Below are 21,409 nucleotides of genomic sequence, written 5' to 3' on the forward strand. Positions count from 1 at the left end.
GGGTTGATGGGGTTAGTGGGCTTGAGGTCTAAACACTGAATATGCTCTGGTTCTCTAAATCCTGCTGTTTTGGGTATGACACCTCCAAACTCAACTGTGACTTGTGCTTTCAAGTCCTCTGCTTGAGTTGGGGAGAGGTAGTCATCCATTAGCAAAGAGTGGGAGAAGGGATTAGGGAGCTACTAATTCTTAAACAACTTTAAACTGTTTTAATCTTTAATCTTTTAATCATCCTTATTTTATACCCACCAACCCAGCTTCCAGCTGTACATGGTACCATGGACTTCTGAGCTTTCTGAAGATGCTGCTGTTTAAAATGGTTGATTCTCAATTTCCTCATTGATTTAGGATTAGGCTTTCTTGGTTTGCTAAGCCATTAACCCTGGTCCATCAGCTTTTTATGTGTCAAATATGTTGTTGCCATTTTCTTCTGTCCTGTTCTCCCATGCTTGTGGATTTGTGCTGGTACAAGCAGACTTTTTAAAAGCAGTCTGGATCCTAACCTCCTCCTTATTAAAATCTCTCCCTCTGATGCATTCACTGCTCAGTTAATGGCAACCCCATATTTCCAGTTGCTCAGGCAAAAATTTTAGAATAATCCTAGACTCCTCCCCTCTCTCACCCCACATACACACATCAGCAAATCTTGTGGGCTCTATTTGCAAATACATGCAGGATCTAACGGTTGCTCAGAGCCTCTAGCACTACCACCCTGGTCTATACTACCAGCATCTTTTGTCTGGGTGATTCTAATAGGCTACCAGTTGTTTTTCTTGTTTCTGCCCTTGCCCCTTTCACTTTATTTTTGTCACTGCAGCTAGAGAGTAAACCCTCTAAACCAGAAGCCAGATAGATGTCCCTCCTTTGTTCAGAACCCCCTAATGACTCTATCTTGCACAGTCTACTTCCTGCTAACTCTCTGACCTCATTTCCCACATCTTCTAGTTTTTCATTCGGCTCCAATCACTTTGGCCTCCTCTCTGTACCTTGTGCTCCTACCTCAGGGCCTTTGCATATGCCGTTTCCTTTCCTTAGAATGGTCTTCTAACAAATATTCAAATGGCTGACACCTTCACTTTCTTCAAGTCTTTGTTCAAATGTCACCTTATCAGAAAAGACTTTGCTGACTTACTTGTATGAAGTAGCAATCCCTGCACTCCCTATCCCCTTTACTATGCTTCATTTTTCTCTGGATTAGTTGCGACCCCCTATACAATATGTATTTAGTTTCTTCGTGTCAGTTTCCTCCACAGATGTCAGTTCATGATGGCAAGGACTTTTGTCTATTTTGTTTATTAGTGTAGCCACAACACCAAGAACAGGATCTGGCTCACAGGACAATCACAATATTAGCTGAATGAATGAATGAATGAATATATTAAAAGAAACTGAGGAATAGAGAGCCTAAGAAGTTTAGACCAAAGTCACTCAGCAACAAATAGCAGAACTGGGATTCAAACCAGGTTTGTGTGATGTCAGAGCCTGAGTTATTAATCATTTTGTTTGATATTTGGGAAGAATTTTTAATGAGATGTGAAAGTGCTAATGGTATAATGCTATGAAAGAAGTAGATATAAAGATGTAACTCCAGCATGATCTTAACTATGTGAAAACGTATAGAGATAAAGATCCAGAAAGATATCAAATATAAAGCAGTGAGTTTCTGAGTGCTTTTAAGGTATATTTTGAAACCCTCTTATTGTAGAAAATTGTGAAATACACAAAGCAGACAGAAACTATAGCAAACTTCCATGTACCCATCACCCCAGCCTCAAGGACCATCAAACCATGGACTAGTCCTGTCCCATCTGTATTCTCCCTTCCATGTTATTTTGAATCAATTCACAGATGTGATGGTCAGTTTTATGTGTCACCTTGGCTAGGCTACAGTCCTCCATTATTCATTGATCTAATGTGATTAAAACCATAATCAGTCATTTTTAAGTAAGGGAAATTATCCTACGTAATCTAGGTGAGGCTGCCCTGTGGGTTTCAGACTTGCCTCACTAGCCCCAACAATCACATAAGCCAATTTCTTGCAAAAACAATTTCTTATGAAATTGAAATTATATGTATCAATGTATCTCCTATTGGTTCTATTTCTCGGATTAAATCCTGACTGCTATACTACACTTACATCATTTCATCTGAAATAGTTGAGCAAGTTTCTAAACAGTAAGGATTCTTGAAAAAAAATCCACAATACCATTATCTTACCTAAACAAAAATTAACAGCAATTCATTGATAATATCAAATGTTTAAATTTCGAATTGTCTCATTATTTTATAAAATTTTAAAAAACCTTCTCTTTGGCCGCGCCACATGGCATGCGGGATCTTAGTTCCCTGGCCAGAAATCGAACCCGTGCTCCCTGCAGTGGAAGCAGAGTCTTAACCACTGGACCACCAGGGAAGTCCCTGAAAATGTTTTTGAACTATGAGTTTTTTTCAGCATTTTAGTTATGGAGAAAAAAAAAAAGCACAACCAGGAAGGATTTTCTCCATGGCTCCAGCAGGGGGCAGTAGTGTCTCATGTTTCAAGAGGAAAGTAACGTATCATTTCTCTCCCAACATCAGTCTCCCAGCCCAGGGTTTACTTAGCACATGATACACTTTTGGTAAATGTATGATGAGTGAATAAATAAATGGGTGAAGGAAATACTTTTTTATACTTTTATTCATTGGCTATACTCTGTGCCAGGTACTAGCTGAGTGCTAAATTTTCTCTTTTAAAAAAATTTACCATGAGGTACCTATTATCCCCATTATACATGAAGAAATCTAAGGGTCAAAGAGATTGAAAGACTTTGTGAAGATCATAGAGGTAGCAAGTAGCAAATCCTTGAGTTACCCCAGATCTATAATTTTATTTTTAAATGCCATATAGGACATACAGAAAGTATATGAATGGTTGAAAAAAGGGAACACCTGTAACTATACCCAGTTATAGAACATCACTGTCACCCCAGAAGTCTTGTTGTTATGGACTGAATGCTTGTGTGCCGCCAATATTCATATGCTGAAAGCATACCCCTAATGTGGTAGTGTTTGGGTATGGGGCCTTTGGGAGGTAATTAGGGTTAGATGAGGTTATGAGGGGCGTCCACTAATCCTGACGGGATTAGTGCCCTTATAAAAAGAGAGCGCTCACTCTCCCTTTCTGCATAAGCAAAGAGGAAAGGTCAGCGAGAAGGTAGCTGTATACAAACCAGAGAGCTCTCACCAGGACCTGAATTGGCCAGCACCTTGATCCTGGACTTCCCAGCTTCCAGCACAGTGAGAAAATAAATTTCCATTGTTTAAGCAACCCAGTCTATGGTAGTTTATTATGGCAGCCCTAGCTGACTAAGACATCTGTTATCTCTTTCCGAACACAACCTCTATCTTCCCCCAAATTTAAGAGTAATAATTTCCTTGCTTTTCCTTAGAGTTTACCTTCTTTGTTTAGTTTTACCTGTTTTTGAACTTTATATAAATGGAATTATTCTATCTATCTACTTACCTACTTTATGACTTGCTTTTTAAGCTCAACATTATGTTTGTAAGATCCATGCACATTGAGCATATATTTGTAGTTCTTTCGTTTTTATGCTGTATGGTATTTTCTAGTACAAATATATTACTATTTATTCTTCCATTTTATGGAATGGGCATCTTGGTTGCTGGTAAGAACATTCTTAGGCATGTATCCTAATGTACATTAGAACACACATCTCAAAGGTATATACCTTGGCCTGGAATATCTGGGCTATCTGGTATGCATATCTTCAACATTATTAGACAATAGCACAGGTTCCCAGAGTGGTTGCACTAACTTACATTCCCACCTGCTGTAAGAGAGTTCCATTTTTCTATACTTTCACTAACACTTGGTATTGTCAGGCTTTTATATTTTGCCAGACTAATGGGTATATTGTGCTATCTTGTTATAGTTTTAATTTGCATTGCCCTTATCTATTTAATGAGATTGAGCACTTTTTTATATTTATTGGACATTTCGATTTCTTCTTTTGTTAAATGTCTTTTCAAGCCTTTTGCCCACTGAGAAAAACTGGATCGTCTGCCTTCTTCTCACTGATTTGTAGTTCTTCATACAATCTGGTCCTTTATCAGTTATATATGTTGCAAATACCTTCTTCCACTCTATGGCTTGTCTTTTTACTCTTTTAATGGTGTTTTTTGATGAACAGAAGTTCTTAATCTAATGTAATCAGCCATACCCAGTATTCTCTTATGGTTAATGCTTTTTATGTAGTGTTTGAGAAACCCTTCCCTTATTCAAGATCTTAAATTTTTTTCCTCCATTCTATCCTAAAACCTTTGTAGGTTTATCTTTCACACTTATGTCTTTCACACTTACTACCTGGGAATGATTTTTGAAAATGTAAGAGAAAAGGGTTGAATTTCCTTTTTTCTCCATATGGAAATCCAATTGTCCCACATTTTTCACTACTGCTGTGATGTGACATCTCTGTCATAAATCATGCAGTTGTATGTGAATGGGTATGTTGGACTACAAAATTCTAAAGTCGAACTCCTAAGTGCCACGATACTGCCTTTGTCTGTGAAAGGAAATATGATGGACATAATGCATTTTAGACTTAACTAGAATCTCAACTCACAATCTCCATCTCCAAAAATGCTTCCAGCTGGCAATGCTGGCATGTTATTTTACCTCTGAGCCCATGTTTTTCTTGCATGGTTATTGTAAGGAATAGGCACAATTTGTGACACCTAATCACTTTATCATTACTATGTATTTCAAATGTAAGCACTTGCTCTGTTTGGAGCCTTGGGGCTTGGAGTTCTGTAGTTGTATTAATTTTCTATGGCTGTGTTACAAGTGGCCACAAACTTAGTGGCCTACAACAGCACCCATTTCTGACCTTGCAACTCTGGAGTTCAGAAGTATGGGTGGGTTCTCTGCTTAGGGGCTCACAGGCTGAAATGAACATGTCAACTGGGTCAATCTCTTATTTGGAGGCTCTGGGGAGACTTGCTTCCAAGTTTATTTAGGTTGTTGACTGAACCCTGTTCTTTGCAGTTGAAGGACTGAGGTCCCTCTTCCTTGCGGGCTGTCAGCCAGGGGTTGCTCTTAGTTCCTAGGGGCTGCTCTCAGGTCCTTTCTACCTAGCTTTCTCCATCTTCAAGTTAGCAATAGTCAAATCCTCCTCATGCTTTGAATATGACTTCCTTTTCTGGAGAAAATACTCTGCTTTTAAAGAGCTCATGTGATACAATTAGGCCTACCTGGATAATCTCTCCATTTTAAGGTCAGCTGATTAATATCTGCACATCCCTTGTGCCAGGTAATGATGTAATCTCAGGAGTAACACCAGAGGGTGAAGGTGATGGGGACCATGTTAGACTTTTGCCTACCACGGTAGTACCAGATACATTACTTAGCCTGCAGATTTCGAGATGGTCTGTCTGAAAAGAATTTTTTGATATATGTCAGAAAACTCAAAATACTTCATCAGTTCATTCCAAATTCCCAAATTGGCTAGAAATGTTGACTACAACTCGTCTTCATGGAGCTTTGACCCTCTTTACTGCACAGACGTATCTTTTTATTTGCAAACTCTTGGTGACTTGGATGCTATTTTATCTGATCTCTCTAGAGCTTATTGTCCACCCCTCAGTCATTTATGGAACCATCAATCAACAAGTATGTTGAGTATATAATACAGTCATAGCACTTACCCAAATCTAAGATCACACTTGGCAAGGTGTCAGGCCCATAGTAGGTATTTCTTAAATATCTGTTGAATGAATGTGTGAGTGATGAATTGCCCTTATGTAGCCTACTGTGTATTTTAGAATAAGCCATATGCACACACAAAGATAAGCAACAGTATAAGAATTTATGTAGTTAGTTTTTAAAAAGTAGTCCAAGAGATAGATCATTGTGTGTGTGTGTGTGTGTGTGCGTGCACATTTGTGTGCAAGGAATGCTTTGTGGAAGAAGTAGAGCTAGGATTGGGCCTTTAGAAATATTATTTGGATGGGTGGGAGGATGACCCACAGTCTAGGTAGGAAGAACTGTGTGAACAAAGGTGCACTTTGGGACAGGAGCAGCCATTCTGGGTGGGAATCAAGATCTGAGTGGCAGGTTGTAGCCTCACAGAAGCTTTGCAATGTCAAAAAAGTAAAGAAATGTTTGACTCAGTTATCTTAAGGAAACAAAGATTTATTAAAGTGAAGCACTTTGAACTCTCTGGAATAAAGGTGATATTAATGCATGTCTTTCTTAATGCACTAGGAACGTTTCCTTAAGAAAATTTTTTTACTTTTTAAAACTTCCTTTCATAAATGCCACCTTGGGTCCTTAGGAGAAAGAGTACCATATGCAAGGTAACAAACACACATACTGCAAGTCACAATAAAATAAGAGTCATTTATTCTGTATTCAGCGAACAAACTATAATCTGAAAGAATGTTTATTTTTAATTTGTAGCCATTGGACTTGCTAGAGTTCTTTCCCATCCCACTTTGGAGTTAAATGTCCCCGCAGCTTCCTTTTCTTTTCCCAAAGTCAAGAACTGTGGCTACTATGCAGAGGCCTACCATCTAGGAAAGTACTGATAATTGGTAAGCAAATCATAGAAGAGGATGTCTTGTGACAGCATCAGGTGTACCTGTCGGAATGGTGGGTGAAATGCATACGGTGCTAACGATGGAAAGCCAACCGTAAGCAAAAGCCTAGCAAAGGCAGAATGATCTGGAACATGATAGCCTTGCTAGGAATAAACGTTTTACAGGGGGACACAGCAATGGGAAGGGGAGGCAAGGAGGATGATACACACACAGGTGGCGATCTAACGACCAGAGCCCTGAGAGGGAATCCCACTTCAGGAATGGCCTGTAGTTTTCTGGTAGACATTCTGCGTGTCTCTGTCCTTCAGGTTCTGCCTACATGACAGAAGCTTGGCTGGGGCCACTGTCCTTGGGGTAAAGGAGGCTTTTCCCCCAGATACAATGTTCTCCCAGTCTGAGGGAGCTCAATGTTTTGGGGGTTGGTAAGGAAAGTCTTAGTTAAGGACCAATGAGAGGAAGCCATAAAATGAGATATCTGACGGGGCCAGATGCTTACTAGACACCTGACAGCTTCCAAACCCGCTGGGAGGAATACGGCATTTTTGAAGGAGGGAAAATGCAAACTGAGCCCTGAGGTCAATTCTTCAACGTTAAACTGGCATATTCTTTAACATTAAACTGTCATATTCTCAACTTACTCTTCCTCTGGGGCACTTGGATGAAAGAGCCTGACCTTGATGGCCTGTCTCTCCTCTGGTCCCCAATAGGTCAGCTAGTGGGTGGTGGGGTCTCTGGCGGAGCAATGTACACAGAACAGTTGAGAGACTCCCCAAGAGGTGCTTTGGCATAAATCAGTATCTGAGAGGCACACAGGCATTGGACTTTAGCTGTGTTTCCTGAAGATGGACATTTTGCTTGCATTGTTTGGTGCCCCCCGGGCTGGTTATGGGCAGCCCTCAGGCTCCAGGAGCCACATTGTGAGGCTCACTCAGAGTCCACTGTGTTGTCCAAGGCATGCTGGGAGCGCCTCTGATTCCTGGACGACACACACAGGTACACAAGATATGTCAGACACAGCAAGGCCACTGCTGCGAAGAAGGCGAGGGTGCCCATAAAGGCAGACGTCTTGATGGGCAGGCGAATCAGGGGGCTTTCGGCTGGGATCTGGTTGGTCAGGCTGAGCATGTAGCCGAGAGACCAGGCTATGCTGCTGTTCCCCACCTGTGGAGTAGAGGAGACGGCTCAGTTCTCAGGGCTGGGCTTGAGGCACGGATTACATCCCCAGGGCACACCATGGTCACCCTCCTGAGACACCCCCAGGAAACTGTGGCCTAAGGAGGTCAAAGGACTTGCCTAATTTCAGACACTGCAGAGACTGGGCTAGAACCCAGATCACTGTGACCACAAAGCCTCAAGGGCCCAATCTCCCACACTGCAGAGGAAACAGCCAGAAGAACTAATCCTCACAGCCTCGTCGCAGCCAAGCGTGAAGAGGGCACAGTTAATAACAGTGAAAGTTTTTCTGTCATCGGGTACAGAAGTGTCTATAGCTAAAGAAAGAGGGTGATGCATGTTTTACTGAACCCAGGACCAGTTTCTAAGAAAAGATGGTCAGGGGACTTCCCTGGTGGTCCAGCGATTAAGGCTCCACACTCTGAATGCAGGCGGCCCGGGTTCAATCCCTGGTCAGGGGACTAGATCCTGCATGCCGCAACTAAGAGCCTGCGTGCCGCAACTAAAAAAAAAGATCCCACATGCCAAAACCAAAAAAAAGATCCCGCGTGTCACAACTGAAGATCCCACACACAGCAATGAAGGTCCCGCGTGCTGCAATTAAGACCTGGTGCAGCCAAATAAATATCAAAAAAAAAATAAAAATAAAAATAAAAAAAAAAGAAAAGAAGGTCAGTTTAAGAGGGAAGCAGACTTCGTCAGTTTCATCTGGTAGTTCCATCAATTTTTGTTTACATGTTTTTTGGCTATTTATTAGATGTATAAATGTTTCAAATTTGCAATCTTCTATCCTCTCTATCTTAAATGATGCTCTTTATCTTAGACTATTTTGTCAGATATTAAAAAGCTACACCAATTTTCTTTTGGGTAGTATTTGCCTGATAGTTAAAAAAATTTTTTTTAACTTTCAAACTTTGCATGTCCTTTGCAAATGAACAAAACAGAAACAGACTCACAGACATAGAGAAGAGATTTGTGGTTGCCAAGGGGGAGGGAGGTGGGGGAGGGATGGATTGGGAGTTTGGGATTAGCAGATGAAAACTATTATATATAGGATGGATGAACAACAAGGTCCTACTGTATAGCACAGGGAACTATATTCAATATCCTATGATAAACCATAGTGGAAACAAATACGAAAGAGAATATATATATGTATAACAATCATTTTGCTGTATAGCAGAAATTAACACAACATTGTAAATCAACTATACTTCAATAAAATTTAAAGAAAACCCAAAAAACGTTCCATGTCCTTAAAGACTGTTTCTCTTATAAACAATATATACTTCATTTAAAAAAATCCAATCTGACAGTGCCTTTTAACTGGTAGGTTTAGTCCATTTATGATTATTGTAATTATTGATATATTTGGACTGCTTTCTAATACCTTAGTTTTAAATTTTCAATAGGTGCTATTTCCCTATGTTTATTTTTTTCCTTTATTGCCTTAGAAATGATATAAATATGTTCCACTTTACAAGATGAGCGTTTTAGGCCACTCTTATGTCCCTGTATCCTATGACCCTCAACCATACCCCCATCACATTGGATATTAGCTATACTAGAATTCTGGGTTGTTATAAATGGATTCTTCTCTTTTACTTTTCTTTGGTGTTAGTTTTCTTTTTTCTTTTTTAATATAAATTTTAAGCCACAACATCATTTATTCTTACTTCCTATATTTTTATACATCTGGATTTATTTCTCTCCTTATTTGATCACGTCCTCCAAAAATATTTTGGATGTAAATCTTTGCATGGCAAATCTTCTGAAGTCTTTTTATACCCTCACATTTGAATACTAATTTGACTGAGTATTAAATTCTTTATAAATAAAGGAAAGGAACTGGAAATGTAGAATTCTGTATCCCCCCAAATTGGTATTTAATGGAAAATCATTCCCCATTCTCATAATGTACTTTCCTGGTAATTAGATTAATTAGAAACAAAGCTTGGAGAGTACATGCCACCAACAGTCCTTAAACATCTCCAGACATCCTTAATTTTTATAGATGACTCAGTTTTATCTATGTAAAAGTAAACAGTCACAGGCCTAATGCTGGATATTGCTTGCTTTAATCTAATTATTGCTGAAGCTAACATCGAACAGACTGACTCCAGACATACTTCAGGCTTTACATCTGCTATTCCTGAAATGAGAAAACCCTCCCAGAATCTGGGGAACAGAGTGCTGGACAAAAATATCAGCAAGGCTGAGTCCTGAAAGCAAGGTACAGAGGCCCCTCACCAAATAGTCACCTGGTAAGAGCTGTAATTCCAGCATTGGACCATTCTGGACACTTGAGAGTGAATACAGTGACCTCAGACTCATTCTAAGATCAAATTCTTATTTAATGCTGCTTATTTAATCCCTGTTCTCTGAAGCATAGATCTCACTCTGACATTTGTGTAAAATGGAGAGCAATTAGTTACTATTCTCTTAACAAAATTGTTACATTTGAAGCTTCTTGTCAGGATGAAAAGTCTCTGTTCCTTAACATATTTATGTATTCACTCAACAACATTTACTAAGCACCTTCCATGTTCTCAGCCCTGTGCTGAATGCTAGGTATATGAGGACGATAAAACAAGTGCTGCCGCCACGGAGCTCAGAGGCCACGGTGCTTGGCATCCAATCCTTAACTTATGTGGAAGGTTTCTGATGACCACTTCCTCTGAATTCCCCTAGAATCATCTCTTCTCATAAGCTCACCAGGGATCAAGTCTCATTGGCTCCATTTAGCAAGTTAAATCCCCAAGTCCCGCTTATCTTCTACATTTCATTCACACACATACACACAAACATCTATTTTGAGAGAAAGAGGAGGAAACAGTTTGTGCTTTGACTTACCTCTTTTTTAAAATGTATTTGGGGCCAGGTCTTCTCGGTGAATTTGTATCCGTTTACAAGCAAGTGGTAGATATAGTGGGCTGAGAAGCAGTAGGAGCGAGCGTACTCCTCATCAAACCGGGGGAGCAGCAGTGGGAGCTGAAGGCAGGTTCAAAACAGGGAGGAGGCAGGTTTTATACATTTCTTTTTTTTTTTTTTTAATAAATTTATTTATTTATTTATTTATTTATGGCTGCGTTGGGTCTTCGTTGCTGTGCGCAGGTTCCCATTGTGGTGGCTTCTGTTGTTGCAGAGCACGGGCTCCAGGCGCGCGGGCCTCAGTAGCTGTGGCTTGAAGGCTCTAGGGCACAGGCTCAGCAGTTGTGGTGCACGGGCCCAGCCGCTCCGCGGCATGTGGGATCCTCCCGGACCAGGGATCGAACCTGTGTCTCCTGCATTGGCAGGCGGACTCTCAGCCACTGTGCCACCAGGGAAGCCCTGGAGGCAGGTTTTAAAACACACATTTCAGGGACTTCCCTGGTGGCACAGTGGTTAAGAATCCGCCTGCCAATGCAGGGGACACAGGTTTGAGCCCTGGTCCGGGAAGATCCCACATGCCGTGGAGCAACTAAGCCCGTGTGCCACAACTATTGAGCCTGCACTCTAGAGCCCATGAGCCACAACTACTGAGTCCGTGCGCCACAATTACTGAAGCCCACGTGCCTAGAGCCCACGCTCCGCAACAAGAGAAGCCACCGCAATGAGAAGCCTGCACACCGCAACGAAGAGTAGCCCCCACTCACTGCAACTAGAGAAAGCCGGCACGCAGCAATGAAGACTCAATGCAGCCAAAAATAAAATAAATAAATTTAAAAAATTAAAGAAAACCACATTTCAGAACAGCTTAGGTCAGCCGTCATATTTTAAAGAATCTTATCACCCAGAATTTAATAATTATAATTACTATAAAATAATACAATGATAAAAATATCCCTGTTTTATGTTCATTTGTTTTATTTTTGAGATTCCACATGTACGTGATAACATACAGTATTTGTCTTCCTCCATCTGACTTATTTCACTAAGCATAATACCCTCCAGGTCCACTCATGTTGCAAATGGCAAAATTTCATTCTTCTTTATGGCTGAGTGATATTCCATTGTACATATACACCATATCTCCTATATTTCCAAAAAATAAAAATCCCTATACAACATCACAGAAGAACAATCTAAGTTTATAGAGTGCTTATGACGTGCCAAACACTGTTATAATCATTGTGCCCATGGTTAGAACATTAATCCACGATGCAGTTATGAGGTGGGGTCCCTTACTACCCCCATCTTACGATATGGTGAAAGGAGGACAGCATAAAAGTCAAATTCAGAATATACACACACATGCACACAAATGGAATCTACTCTGCTCTACTGTTTCGTACCAATATGGATCCTTTCTCTTTAAATACTGACCTTACCCCAATTCTGTGAGCAGAAATTCCAGGTGCTTGAGTTGAAGGTGTGCAGGGAAAAGCTACCCGAAAGGTTGAAAGCACTGGCTGTGTAGTAGAATCCTGCAAAAGCCTGTAAGGAAGTCGTGCAGAAGGAAATCAGTTCTCAGAATGGGATATAATATGGAGGTTTCAGGGTACTGAATAAGGAAGTGGGAAACAGCTAGCAGAGGAAAAACAGAAAGGTGAGAAAGAAATATTCAATGGGGAAAAAAAGGAATCTTTCCATAGTTTTGCCCTTACCACAAATGACCCTTTAACTTTTGGCTGATATACCCCATTGAAGGAACAGGCTTCTTGGTCATGGCAAGCACTGAAGTTAAATAGGGAAGCCACCTTTTCCCTACACAGTGATGGGTCCCCGGTTCCTTCAAAAGTGATGCTGTTGTTGGGATCATAACTTTCAGGTCTCAGGTCCTCTGTACACAGGCTGCCAAACACATGTGCCTCAGTGAAGGCGGTTTTGTAATTCCGAGGGTAACAGGGGTTGGCAAATGTGGTTTCAGTGGTATAATTCTGTAGGTACAAGAGTGAGGTGTTAGATATCACTGTTTTGTGGAGGCCCAAGTACAGATCCTCAGTGCAAATCCTTACTGTTGTCCCCCGCCAATGCCAAGAGAGAAACGGAAAAAAGGCCATTCTGCGTCAGTGTAGAAGGGAGCTCCCAGGTTGTCTAGATAACTCAAGTCGGGGTGGGGGGATGGTCACCCTGCACCAGGCACAACACTAGGCTCTTGCTTACACTGTCTGCTCCAGCCCTTACCACAGCCCTGAGAAGCAGGTTTTATGAACTCCATTTTGATGAGAAAACAAGATATGTTTAGATTCATTGACCATTTTGAAGAAAATGTTATCTATCCACCTAAAAAAATAATTCAAAAGGTACAAATAAATATATTATGAAAATTAAGGCTCCCTCCCACCCACTTTCCCCACCCAGATTCCCTCCCTGGAAGTAACCACTATTGCCAGTTTTGTGTATTCTACCAGAGATTCTGTGTATACTTCTTATATGCGTGTGCAAATATATTTTCTTTTCCCTTCTCTTTCTTTTCAAAATTTAAAAATTAAAAAAAAAATTTTTGTTTTTAATGAAGTTATTTATTTATTTTTGGCTGCATTGGGTCTTCGTTGCTGCGTGCGGAGTTTCTCTAGTTGTGGCGAGCGGGGGCTACTCTTCGTTGTGGTGCGTGGGCTTCTCACTGCAGTGACTTCACTCTTGTTGCTGAGCACGGGCTCTAGGCACGTGGGCTTCAGTAGTTGTGGCACGAGGGCTCAGTAGTTGTGGCTCGCAGGCTCTAGAGCTCAGGCTCAGTAGTTGTGCCTCATGGGCTTAGTTGCTCCGCGGCATGTGGGATCTTCCCGGACCAGGGCTCGAACCCATGTCCCCTGTATTGGCAGGTGGATTCTTAACCACTGCACCACCAGGGAAGTCCCTAAAATTTTTAAATCATAAATGGTAGTACTGTATACACACTGTTCTGCCCCTTGCTTTTCTTACTTAAAAATATATCTTTGAGATTTTCCTTTCATTGTAAGTGTAAGAGTGGCTTTTTAGAAGCTGCATAGCACTCCACTGTACAAATAAACTATAATTTATTTAGGGAGTCCCCTCTAGAGGAAAATTTAGGTAGTTTCCAATCATTTGCCATTACAAAACAATGCTGTAATAAATATCCTGTTACATAGAAATCTTCGATCTATTTGTAATTAATTTGGTATTAAGATTGGGATTTGATTTTACTTTTTCCAGATGATTATCCAATTTTTATCTATGGTCAAAAATGTTCCCTTTAAAAAAAAAAATGTTCCCTTTATCAAATGCTGAATTCCAAAATGTGTTTGGTTCTATTTATGGACTCTCTTTCCCAAGAAATTGGATTCAAACTCTAATTTCAAAGCTACCAAGGCCTATTTTACCCCCTACTGTAAAATCTTGACCCAGAAAACACTTAGCCCAACTCTTTCATTTTACTGCTGAGGAAACTGAGGTACACATCAAAACAATGTAATCATTTAACAAAAGGCAGTGGTAGGATTCTACACAGAATCCTACAGAAGTCCAACACTCATCCAGTATAACTGACATGAGTGTTCTGCAGAAAGATCTTCATATGACTCTGTGGAGGCAGCAAACAGGCCCCCTTCTGCCTCAGTGGTATGAAAAAATCTATGGTGTTCAAAAGGTGTTATGTCTAATTTGTAACGTATCATGCCATGGTCACCCTATGGCTGAAATATTCGTTGAAAGAAAAAAATCAAATCAACCAACTGATTATGTAGTTTCTCCCTCCAAATCTGCCTTATACTTTTTAAATAATTAAATCATTTCTGGCTTGGCTTGGAGAAGAAGCAAGATAATATAAATTATTTCTGGCAGAAGAAGCTCAGTAAAGATTATTTCACTTCTCTCTTTGGAGTGTGAATTATTTGTTATGGCATTCCTTAAATATAATCTGCCAGTGTGCCAAGTTGCTTAGGCCCTCAACATTCAATAAATCTTCCCTGAATTTAGTGTTTGCAGGGCACTGGCATGAAAGGGTCATGTACTTTCTTTTATAATAAAATGACCAATATAGTTTTTCTTTTTAAATAATGGTATTTGGAATATTATGCACCTATAAAAGTAATAATTTCAAAAGATGTTTAACAACACAGGAAACTGCTCACAATATATTGTTAGGTTAAAAAAAAGCTGGATATAAAATTATATATAAACCATATGAAGCCAAATTTGTAAATACTACACATATTCCTGCATGAAAAAAAAATCTGGAAGAAAATGCAATACTGTGTTGATGGTGGCTAATTCCAGGTTTTGTTTGTTTATTATTTATATTTTTTTTAAATTTTTTTTTATATTTAAATTTTCTAAATTTTTTTTCACTGAACATGTGTTACTTTAAAAACAGAAGAGGACCTCCCTGGTGGCGCAGTGGTTAAGAATCCACCTGCCAATGCAGGGGACACGGGTTCAAGCCCTGGTCCGGGAAGATCCCACATGCCGCGGAGCAACTAAGCCCATGAAGCACAACTACTGAGCCTGAGCTCTAGAGCCCGCGAGCCACAACTACTGAGCCCTCGTGCCACAACTACTGAAGCCTGCGTGCCTAGAGCCCATGCTCCGCAACAAAGAGAGGCCACCTCAGTGAGAAGCCCGCGCACCATAATGAAGAGTTGCCCCCACTCGCCACAACTAGAGAAAGCCCACGTGCAGCAATGAAGACTCAGTGCAGCCAAAAATAAATAAATACTTAAGTCTTACTTAAAGAGGAAGAGAAAGTGAATTCATGTCCCTAACGTCTAACATGCTCTCAGAGTGAGACTTGAGCCCTGGGGTGACTGGAGACTCCTTATTAAGAAAATAATTTGCAAAGTGTATATCTAGGTGTCACTCTCACCACACTTATAAGGGGCTACAGCCCCTTACATTACAGACCGGGAAATGAGTCCTGGACTGGTGGCATTTACTCAGCCAGTTCATGATGCAGTAATCTTTGAGAACCTTCTAAGTTGGGGCTTGGCAACACATCTTTGGGACATGAAAGTATTGGTCAGGCAAGTCGGGACTTGCATTTGTGGGTGATCCTCATCACAGCTGGATCCTTCCCCTCACCTGAGTCAGAAGGCTTAGAGGGCAGAGCCACCCTCTCAGGCATCCAGATGTTATCAGGCAAGTTGGAGACACACCCTGTCCCTGTGACCTGACTATCTATAGTGAGGGCCTGGGGTCTCCCACCTCTGCCCCCAGTCCTGGGCTCACACCTTGAGACCTGCATTCTCAAACCCAAATGAGACCTTACCCAGGTGGAGTATTCACTTCTCTACTGTAGACTGTTGGGTACATAGACATTCTTTAATAAACACTGTAGGAGTGTGTGCATAAACACACACACACACACACTCTCTTCCTCAGGGCCAGTCAAATTTAAGAGGTTAGCTTCTCAAACCTCCACTCATCCTGGAAAAAGGGTGATTTCACCTGCTTCCCTTTTCCTGTCTAAAGTTCAGAGGAGCCCCTGCTCCACCCTCCACCCCCGCCAGGGCCAGAGCTGGAGGAAGGGGCAATAAGTATTGCTAAAAATAAAAGGAGAGAGAGAAAAGAGGAGCCCCAGTTAACGAGGGTTGGTTAAGCTCCGTGTGGGGTGTGGTTTGGCTGAGTGTAGGGTGGATGAGAGTCTGGGGTGGGCACTGAGTCTCCTGAGCCATGGAAGTGTAGCTCAGGGCTGCCTGCAGGGTTCCCGCTCTGTCCTTCCCAGGAGTGCTCAGGCTTTCCCAACAATGCATGTGGCATGCATGTGTACTGGGGCTCCAGCCTTTCCTGTGAGGCTGAAAGAGAAGTTTTGGGAAGAGGGCCAGACCTGGAGGGTGAATTCTCACCACCTACCCTGCATGACTACTCAGTAAATACAGGGATCTGAAGATGTGAGTTCTGCTGATGACACTTTTGTAAACCAACCCAATTTTCTACAGGCTAATGGCTGGGGAATACTGCTTCCTTCTTCAATGACCAAAGTAGGTTGCAGTGGTGGGGGTTAAGCTACTGATGCTGTGTCCACTATGTTCATATGCTGACCCAGCTCTTGTCTCCTGCCCCTGGACCCCATCAGAAGCCAGGATCTGTGGCCTCCGGTTGGCCCCATGCCCCTCTAGGTGATCAAGCCTCCTTCCCTTTGTTTTCCCTTCGTCTTCAGCTTCCCTTCTCAGCCATGGCTGAGATTGATGTCCCCTTAGCACTGGAGTTTGGGATCTCGGGTCGCATCCATGGTACTAGTGCCCTTGCTGACACATACATTACTAATGTCAAGTTCATATTAGTGACAGCCTTCTAGCTGATGCCTGAAGTAGCCATCTGTGCCTAATTCATCATTTACCATATGAATTACTGACTGATGTGATGGAATTCGGCTGCTCTAAGATCCCACCATATAAAGGGCATGAAATCTGCCTAATATAGGCTCATGTAAAAGAAGCCTGAGCCTGGGGAGGGCTCTGCCCTCTCCCCTGTCAGCAAGCATTTCCCATGTGACCACTTTTATTATTTTGTCTGCACTCAGGGGAGTCTCAACATTCTCAGGTTTATTTAGCTACTGGTTTAAAACAGCTTGTGTCCGTAAAGGGATCCCAAGTCCTGAATCATTTATAAAACATCTGGAGCTCTGGAATTTCCCTGGACTTCTGACTCAAATACACTGGAAATGGTCAACACATCAGAGAGAGAGAGAGCTTGGATGCCCACAAGTACACAGGAAAATGCTGCTGTTTCCATCCACCTTCTAATTGGAGTGGAAAGGACAGACCCCAGAAGGCAAGGCATCTTCCTCTCAGCTAAGACCCCCGAGGGAATACCTTTTGCCCCCTGGCTCAGGTACCTGAAGGAGAATTGCCAGAAACCTCTTCTCAGCCTCATTCCGGCCATAACACTGGAAGCTATGTGTGTAGAGTGTGTACTCATAGCCATACAGGGACACCTTCACGATGTCGCTGGTGTTCAGCCCCACGTTCTTCTCTTCCACCGCGAAGGATATTTGGGTGGAGGCACCGCCTAAATCCAGGGCACCTGTGGTCTCCTTTCCATTCGGATGCACCCACATATGCCACAGGCTGTTCTACACAGTGGGAAAAAGAAACAAGAAAAAAGACCAAAGGTACCATCTCTGATTGGCTAGGGTTCTTCACCCAAGACCCATCTCTTATTGCTAAGAAGTATGACATGGGAAGCATTCAGGGCCAGATCTCTCCTTTATTTCAGGGGTGGTGAACTCAAATGCTTACAGGGACTGTACAGGCAACATAAATGAGTGAGTAGACAATAGGGAATGAGGTGTAGACTGTAGGGAATGGTGGGGCCTGGGACAAACTGGGGAATGCATCAGCTATACTCTGTTCCAGTTGGTTGTTGCCATGCAGGAATGTGAGTCTGCTGTGACCAGCTCCTCCAACTTTTGGGGAGTGAAGGGGGCAGAAATGTGGATTTTTCTGTGAATTTTCCAAAATATTAACTAAATTAATTTAATTTAATTAAAAATATATTCAAGGGGGAAGAAAATAGGTCTTAGGCTGAACATAGTATGGTGTCCTCTGCACCAAAGGAGCAGGAAGTATGGAGACTGGAATGTGAGGAGACCTGAGGACACAGAATGAGTTGGGAAGAAAGCTGCCTGAGGGCTCTGTAAATTCCAGATGGCTATGGGACTTATTGGAAGGGTCATTTTCCAGGTGTCCTTCAAAAGACTCATAGCCCACTGCTAGATTTGGATCCTCCCCTGCCTCTAATTTCTTATTAGCCAGTAAAATGATGATATTCCCCCTCCCCCATGCATTTGGTCCTGTTTAGGATCCACGGCTTTGTCCTAGCTATACGTGTCTTTTCTTAGCTGTTGTATCATAGATGTTTCCCTAATTCATTACATGATAGGAACAATGCAGGACAGATGGCCCTGTTTGCATGTACCTCTGCTTAAGTTACCAACCACAGGGGACAGGATAAACAGCAAGATTAAAAACCATGCATTTGTTTTCACACACCTCCAGGAAATTTCCCATTAAATAGTTGGCTGTAATCCATCCATAAATCCCTTCCTCTTGCCCAGAAATGATTTGAGCATCCCTAAAATCAAAGGGCTGAGACTCGAAGTAGTTTTGGATGCTCGCAAGGACTTCATTAGCTGCTGTTTCGTTTTGCAACCTATGCAAGGCACAGAACACAAAAGGCTGAGTGCCCAGACAACAATCTTAAAATAACACCCCCATCCCCTTCAGGCAGGGACAGTTTTCCAGATGTATATAAGACATGGCAACCCCCTGTACAAGTTGAAGCCTCCCAGGCAAGGCAGGATGCACTTGTTACCTGTCAAACTGCCAAGCAGGAAAATAGCTACCAGTAAAAATACCGCTTGTTCTCTCCTCCCCTACCTGTTCCTATCCCTCTCTCTAGCAACCAGCTAATGAAAAGAGCCTCCTACTCAGTCACCATTGCTCTGTCTCAGATCAGCAGAGGAAAGGAGATAGGTGAAGGCATAGGAGTGGCATAAGTAATCTCTTGGGGCACCATATAAAGAAGCCCTCATCAGGCCAGAAGGAAGGGGAGCTTAGGAGGGAGGGGGAAAGGAAGAGGGTTGAGTTTTCAGCTGTCCCAGCTTTGCTCTTTGGGAGGGCTTCATCGTGAGGGGATATGATGGCCATCATGGCTGTCACTGAATTGAAATTCATTAGTGTGCTGACCCATGGAGGAGCGGTAACATAGCGTTCATGTCACCCATGATGTACAGTAATAATATCATTCATCTGCTGCCATTTTATGAAAGAAAGCTCACTTGGGAGACTCTTTTCCCTTTCATCAGTGGGTTAAGAAAGCCAGGGGCACTGGCTCACTCTTGGCTGAAGAAGAAGAAAGAGAAATGCTACAAGCAGAAGTCCATTCCAGTTCAGTAGCAAATTATCACCGCTTGGAAAATAATTAAGAATTTTCCTAGTTTTATTAATTCCCATCCCAGAGATTCTCAAATTATTGTTTTTTCTATATTTGACTTTTCTAGCAATTAAAATATCAACTAGTTCCTCAGAAGAAATGGATCACCATCAGAAAGTTTCACAAGGAGGCATTAATATTTAATTTATTCAAATGCGACATTCACTTTTTCCCCAACTGGCAAACTTTTGTATTCCATGGTTTTTGTCATGGGCTATAAATTACAGAGCCTTTGAATGATTTCTCACCGAGAGGACTGGGAGAAAAAAGCAACCAAAAAAAGTTGGGTTCTTTGTTTCCATAAGAAAGAAAAGGCAGAAGAAGGGGATTTCTTGACATTTCTATTTCAGGTAAACACAATAATTTTGAAAACACACTGCAGATTCCAAGAGTAAGCAAAGAAATCTGACTTCTTTCCGCATTCTACTTGGTCAACCAGCACATAGGAATAGAAAAAAGGAGAGGAAAACTACAAGGAAAGGGCTCAGTCCAACTGAGAGTGCTTCATGATTTTTTTTGATGATCATCTTAAAGTGCCTCTGTTGTTCCTTTTTATTTTCTTCATGCCCACATGAAGAAAATACATGTAATTTTACATTCCTGGGATCACAGACAAAGTGGCTTTGAAGCAGAATGAGTGTCATCTTTCGGGGAGAAAGCCTTATTATCAAAGTTTAGGGCAGCATCTACCCTTTAATTTAGGTAGATTTAAGTTTGATGGGTTTTTTTAAAAAACTATTTTTCTTTTATTTCAAGATCAAGGAAATATTATCATGGAGAAAAAAATGAAGAGAAAGGACATTCAAAAACAATGCAACTGGGCTAAAAGTCATGGCTACAAATTTAGAAGGAACTGCTTAATTGAATGAAATGAGATGTTTGTTTTTATGTGACGCCACAGGCTTTGGGGTGAGGAGCAGAAATCCCATTATTTGAAAGCAGATCTCAGTGACATTTTGTACATGGGTAGAAGCTACACAGCTTAGTAGTATAGTGGGTTGCATTTAGTGGAGCCGGTTGTCCACAGGTGTTAAAATACCAGGAGTCAAAAACAGTTTCTACTTTTCTGGAAAACTAGAGGTACATCCCATGATTAGATTTCATGTCACTTTTTTATTTTCAGAGCGCTCAGTAAAATCACCATGGGGAAGGGAATCAAATATAGAACTGTTTCTTTCTGAGTATTAAGATAAAGACTAAAAGTTTCCCAACTTTTAAAGCCTAAATTTATGGCAGAATATGGGCTTCTTTCTTTTGGATTTATTCCCTGAAATAGAGTTACATTCTTGGAAAGAATTCAACACATTCCTGGTTATTTTGGTCCAAAGGGCTCCTGTGTGCCACTCCAGCCCTTACCTCAGCAAGCGCATCCCAGCTGTGGCCCCCAGGTAAATGCAGGTGGATCCATGGAGGTGGGCTGGAATGTGCCCCTTGACTTTTTGCATGCAGTCCTCAAAGGCTTTGGGGGCATCTTGAGGGTTTTCCCCATAGCTGGAGATCCCAGAGCCTGAAGAGCAAGCAGTCAGCACTTCTTAGCCTTCCCAGGAACCAACAAGAGCAGTACAACTTTTAAATATAAAATAAATCAGCTCTGGAAATTAATGGGTTTTTGTAGGGGGCTGAAACTTGTGTATGTGCTAAGTTCCATGTGGTCACACAGATGAGTCAATTCCCAAAATATGGAAGGAAAGAATTACAAAGGTGAAAAAAGTAATGAGCCAAGACCTGCTTTTAAAAAAAAGTTCTCATCATGGAAATTTCAAATATAAATAAAAGTAGGGAGAAGAGTATAACAAACCCATGCACCCATCTTCCAGTTTCAACA

The 21,409-nt window shown here is 41.6% G+C and overlaps 1 protein-coding gene and 1 long non-coding RNA gene across 10 annotated transcripts in view; one reads left to right on the forward strand and one right to left on the reverse strand.

The window, feature by feature from the left end:
• Positions 1–21,409, forward strand: part of LOC309637797 — a 555,044-nt gene that overhangs the window by 21,698 nt on the left and 511,937 nt on the right. The gene's annotated exons all lie outside the window — the stretch shown is intronic.
• The window catches only part of ENTPD3 (ectonucleoside triphosphate diphosphohydrolase 3), a 34,296-nt gene continuing 19,264 nt past the window's right edge, over positions 6,378–21,409 (reverse strand). For 2 of the 3 annotated variants that reach the window (XM_082412902.1, XM_082412903.1), the window contains 7 exons: positions 20,941–21,091; positions 18,642–18,801; positions 17,486–17,722; positions 12,357–12,629; positions 12,076–12,186; positions 10,624–10,761; positions 6,378–7,758 (listed from right to left, as the gene is read on the reverse strand). In XM_082412902.1, coding sequence (XP_082269028.1) covers positions 7,522–7,758; positions 10,624–10,761; positions 12,076–12,186; positions 12,357–12,629; positions 17,486–17,722; positions 18,642–18,801; positions 20,941–21,091 — 1,307 coding nt within the window. In that variant the 3' untranslated portion in view covers positions 6,378–7,521. The remainder of the gene's footprint in view (positions 7,759–10,623; positions 10,762–12,075; positions 12,187–12,356; positions 12,630–17,485; positions 17,723–18,641; positions 18,802–20,940; positions 21,092–21,409) is intronic. The other variant, XM_082412904.1, reaches the window with a different exon arrangement.

Source organism: Balaenoptera physalus (genome assembly GCF_965194825.1).
Source record: "Balaenoptera physalus genome assembly, chromosome: 11".
Classification (NCBI taxonomy): domain Eukaryota; kingdom Metazoa; phylum Chordata; class Mammalia; order Artiodactyla; family Balaenopteridae; genus Balaenoptera; species Balaenoptera physalus.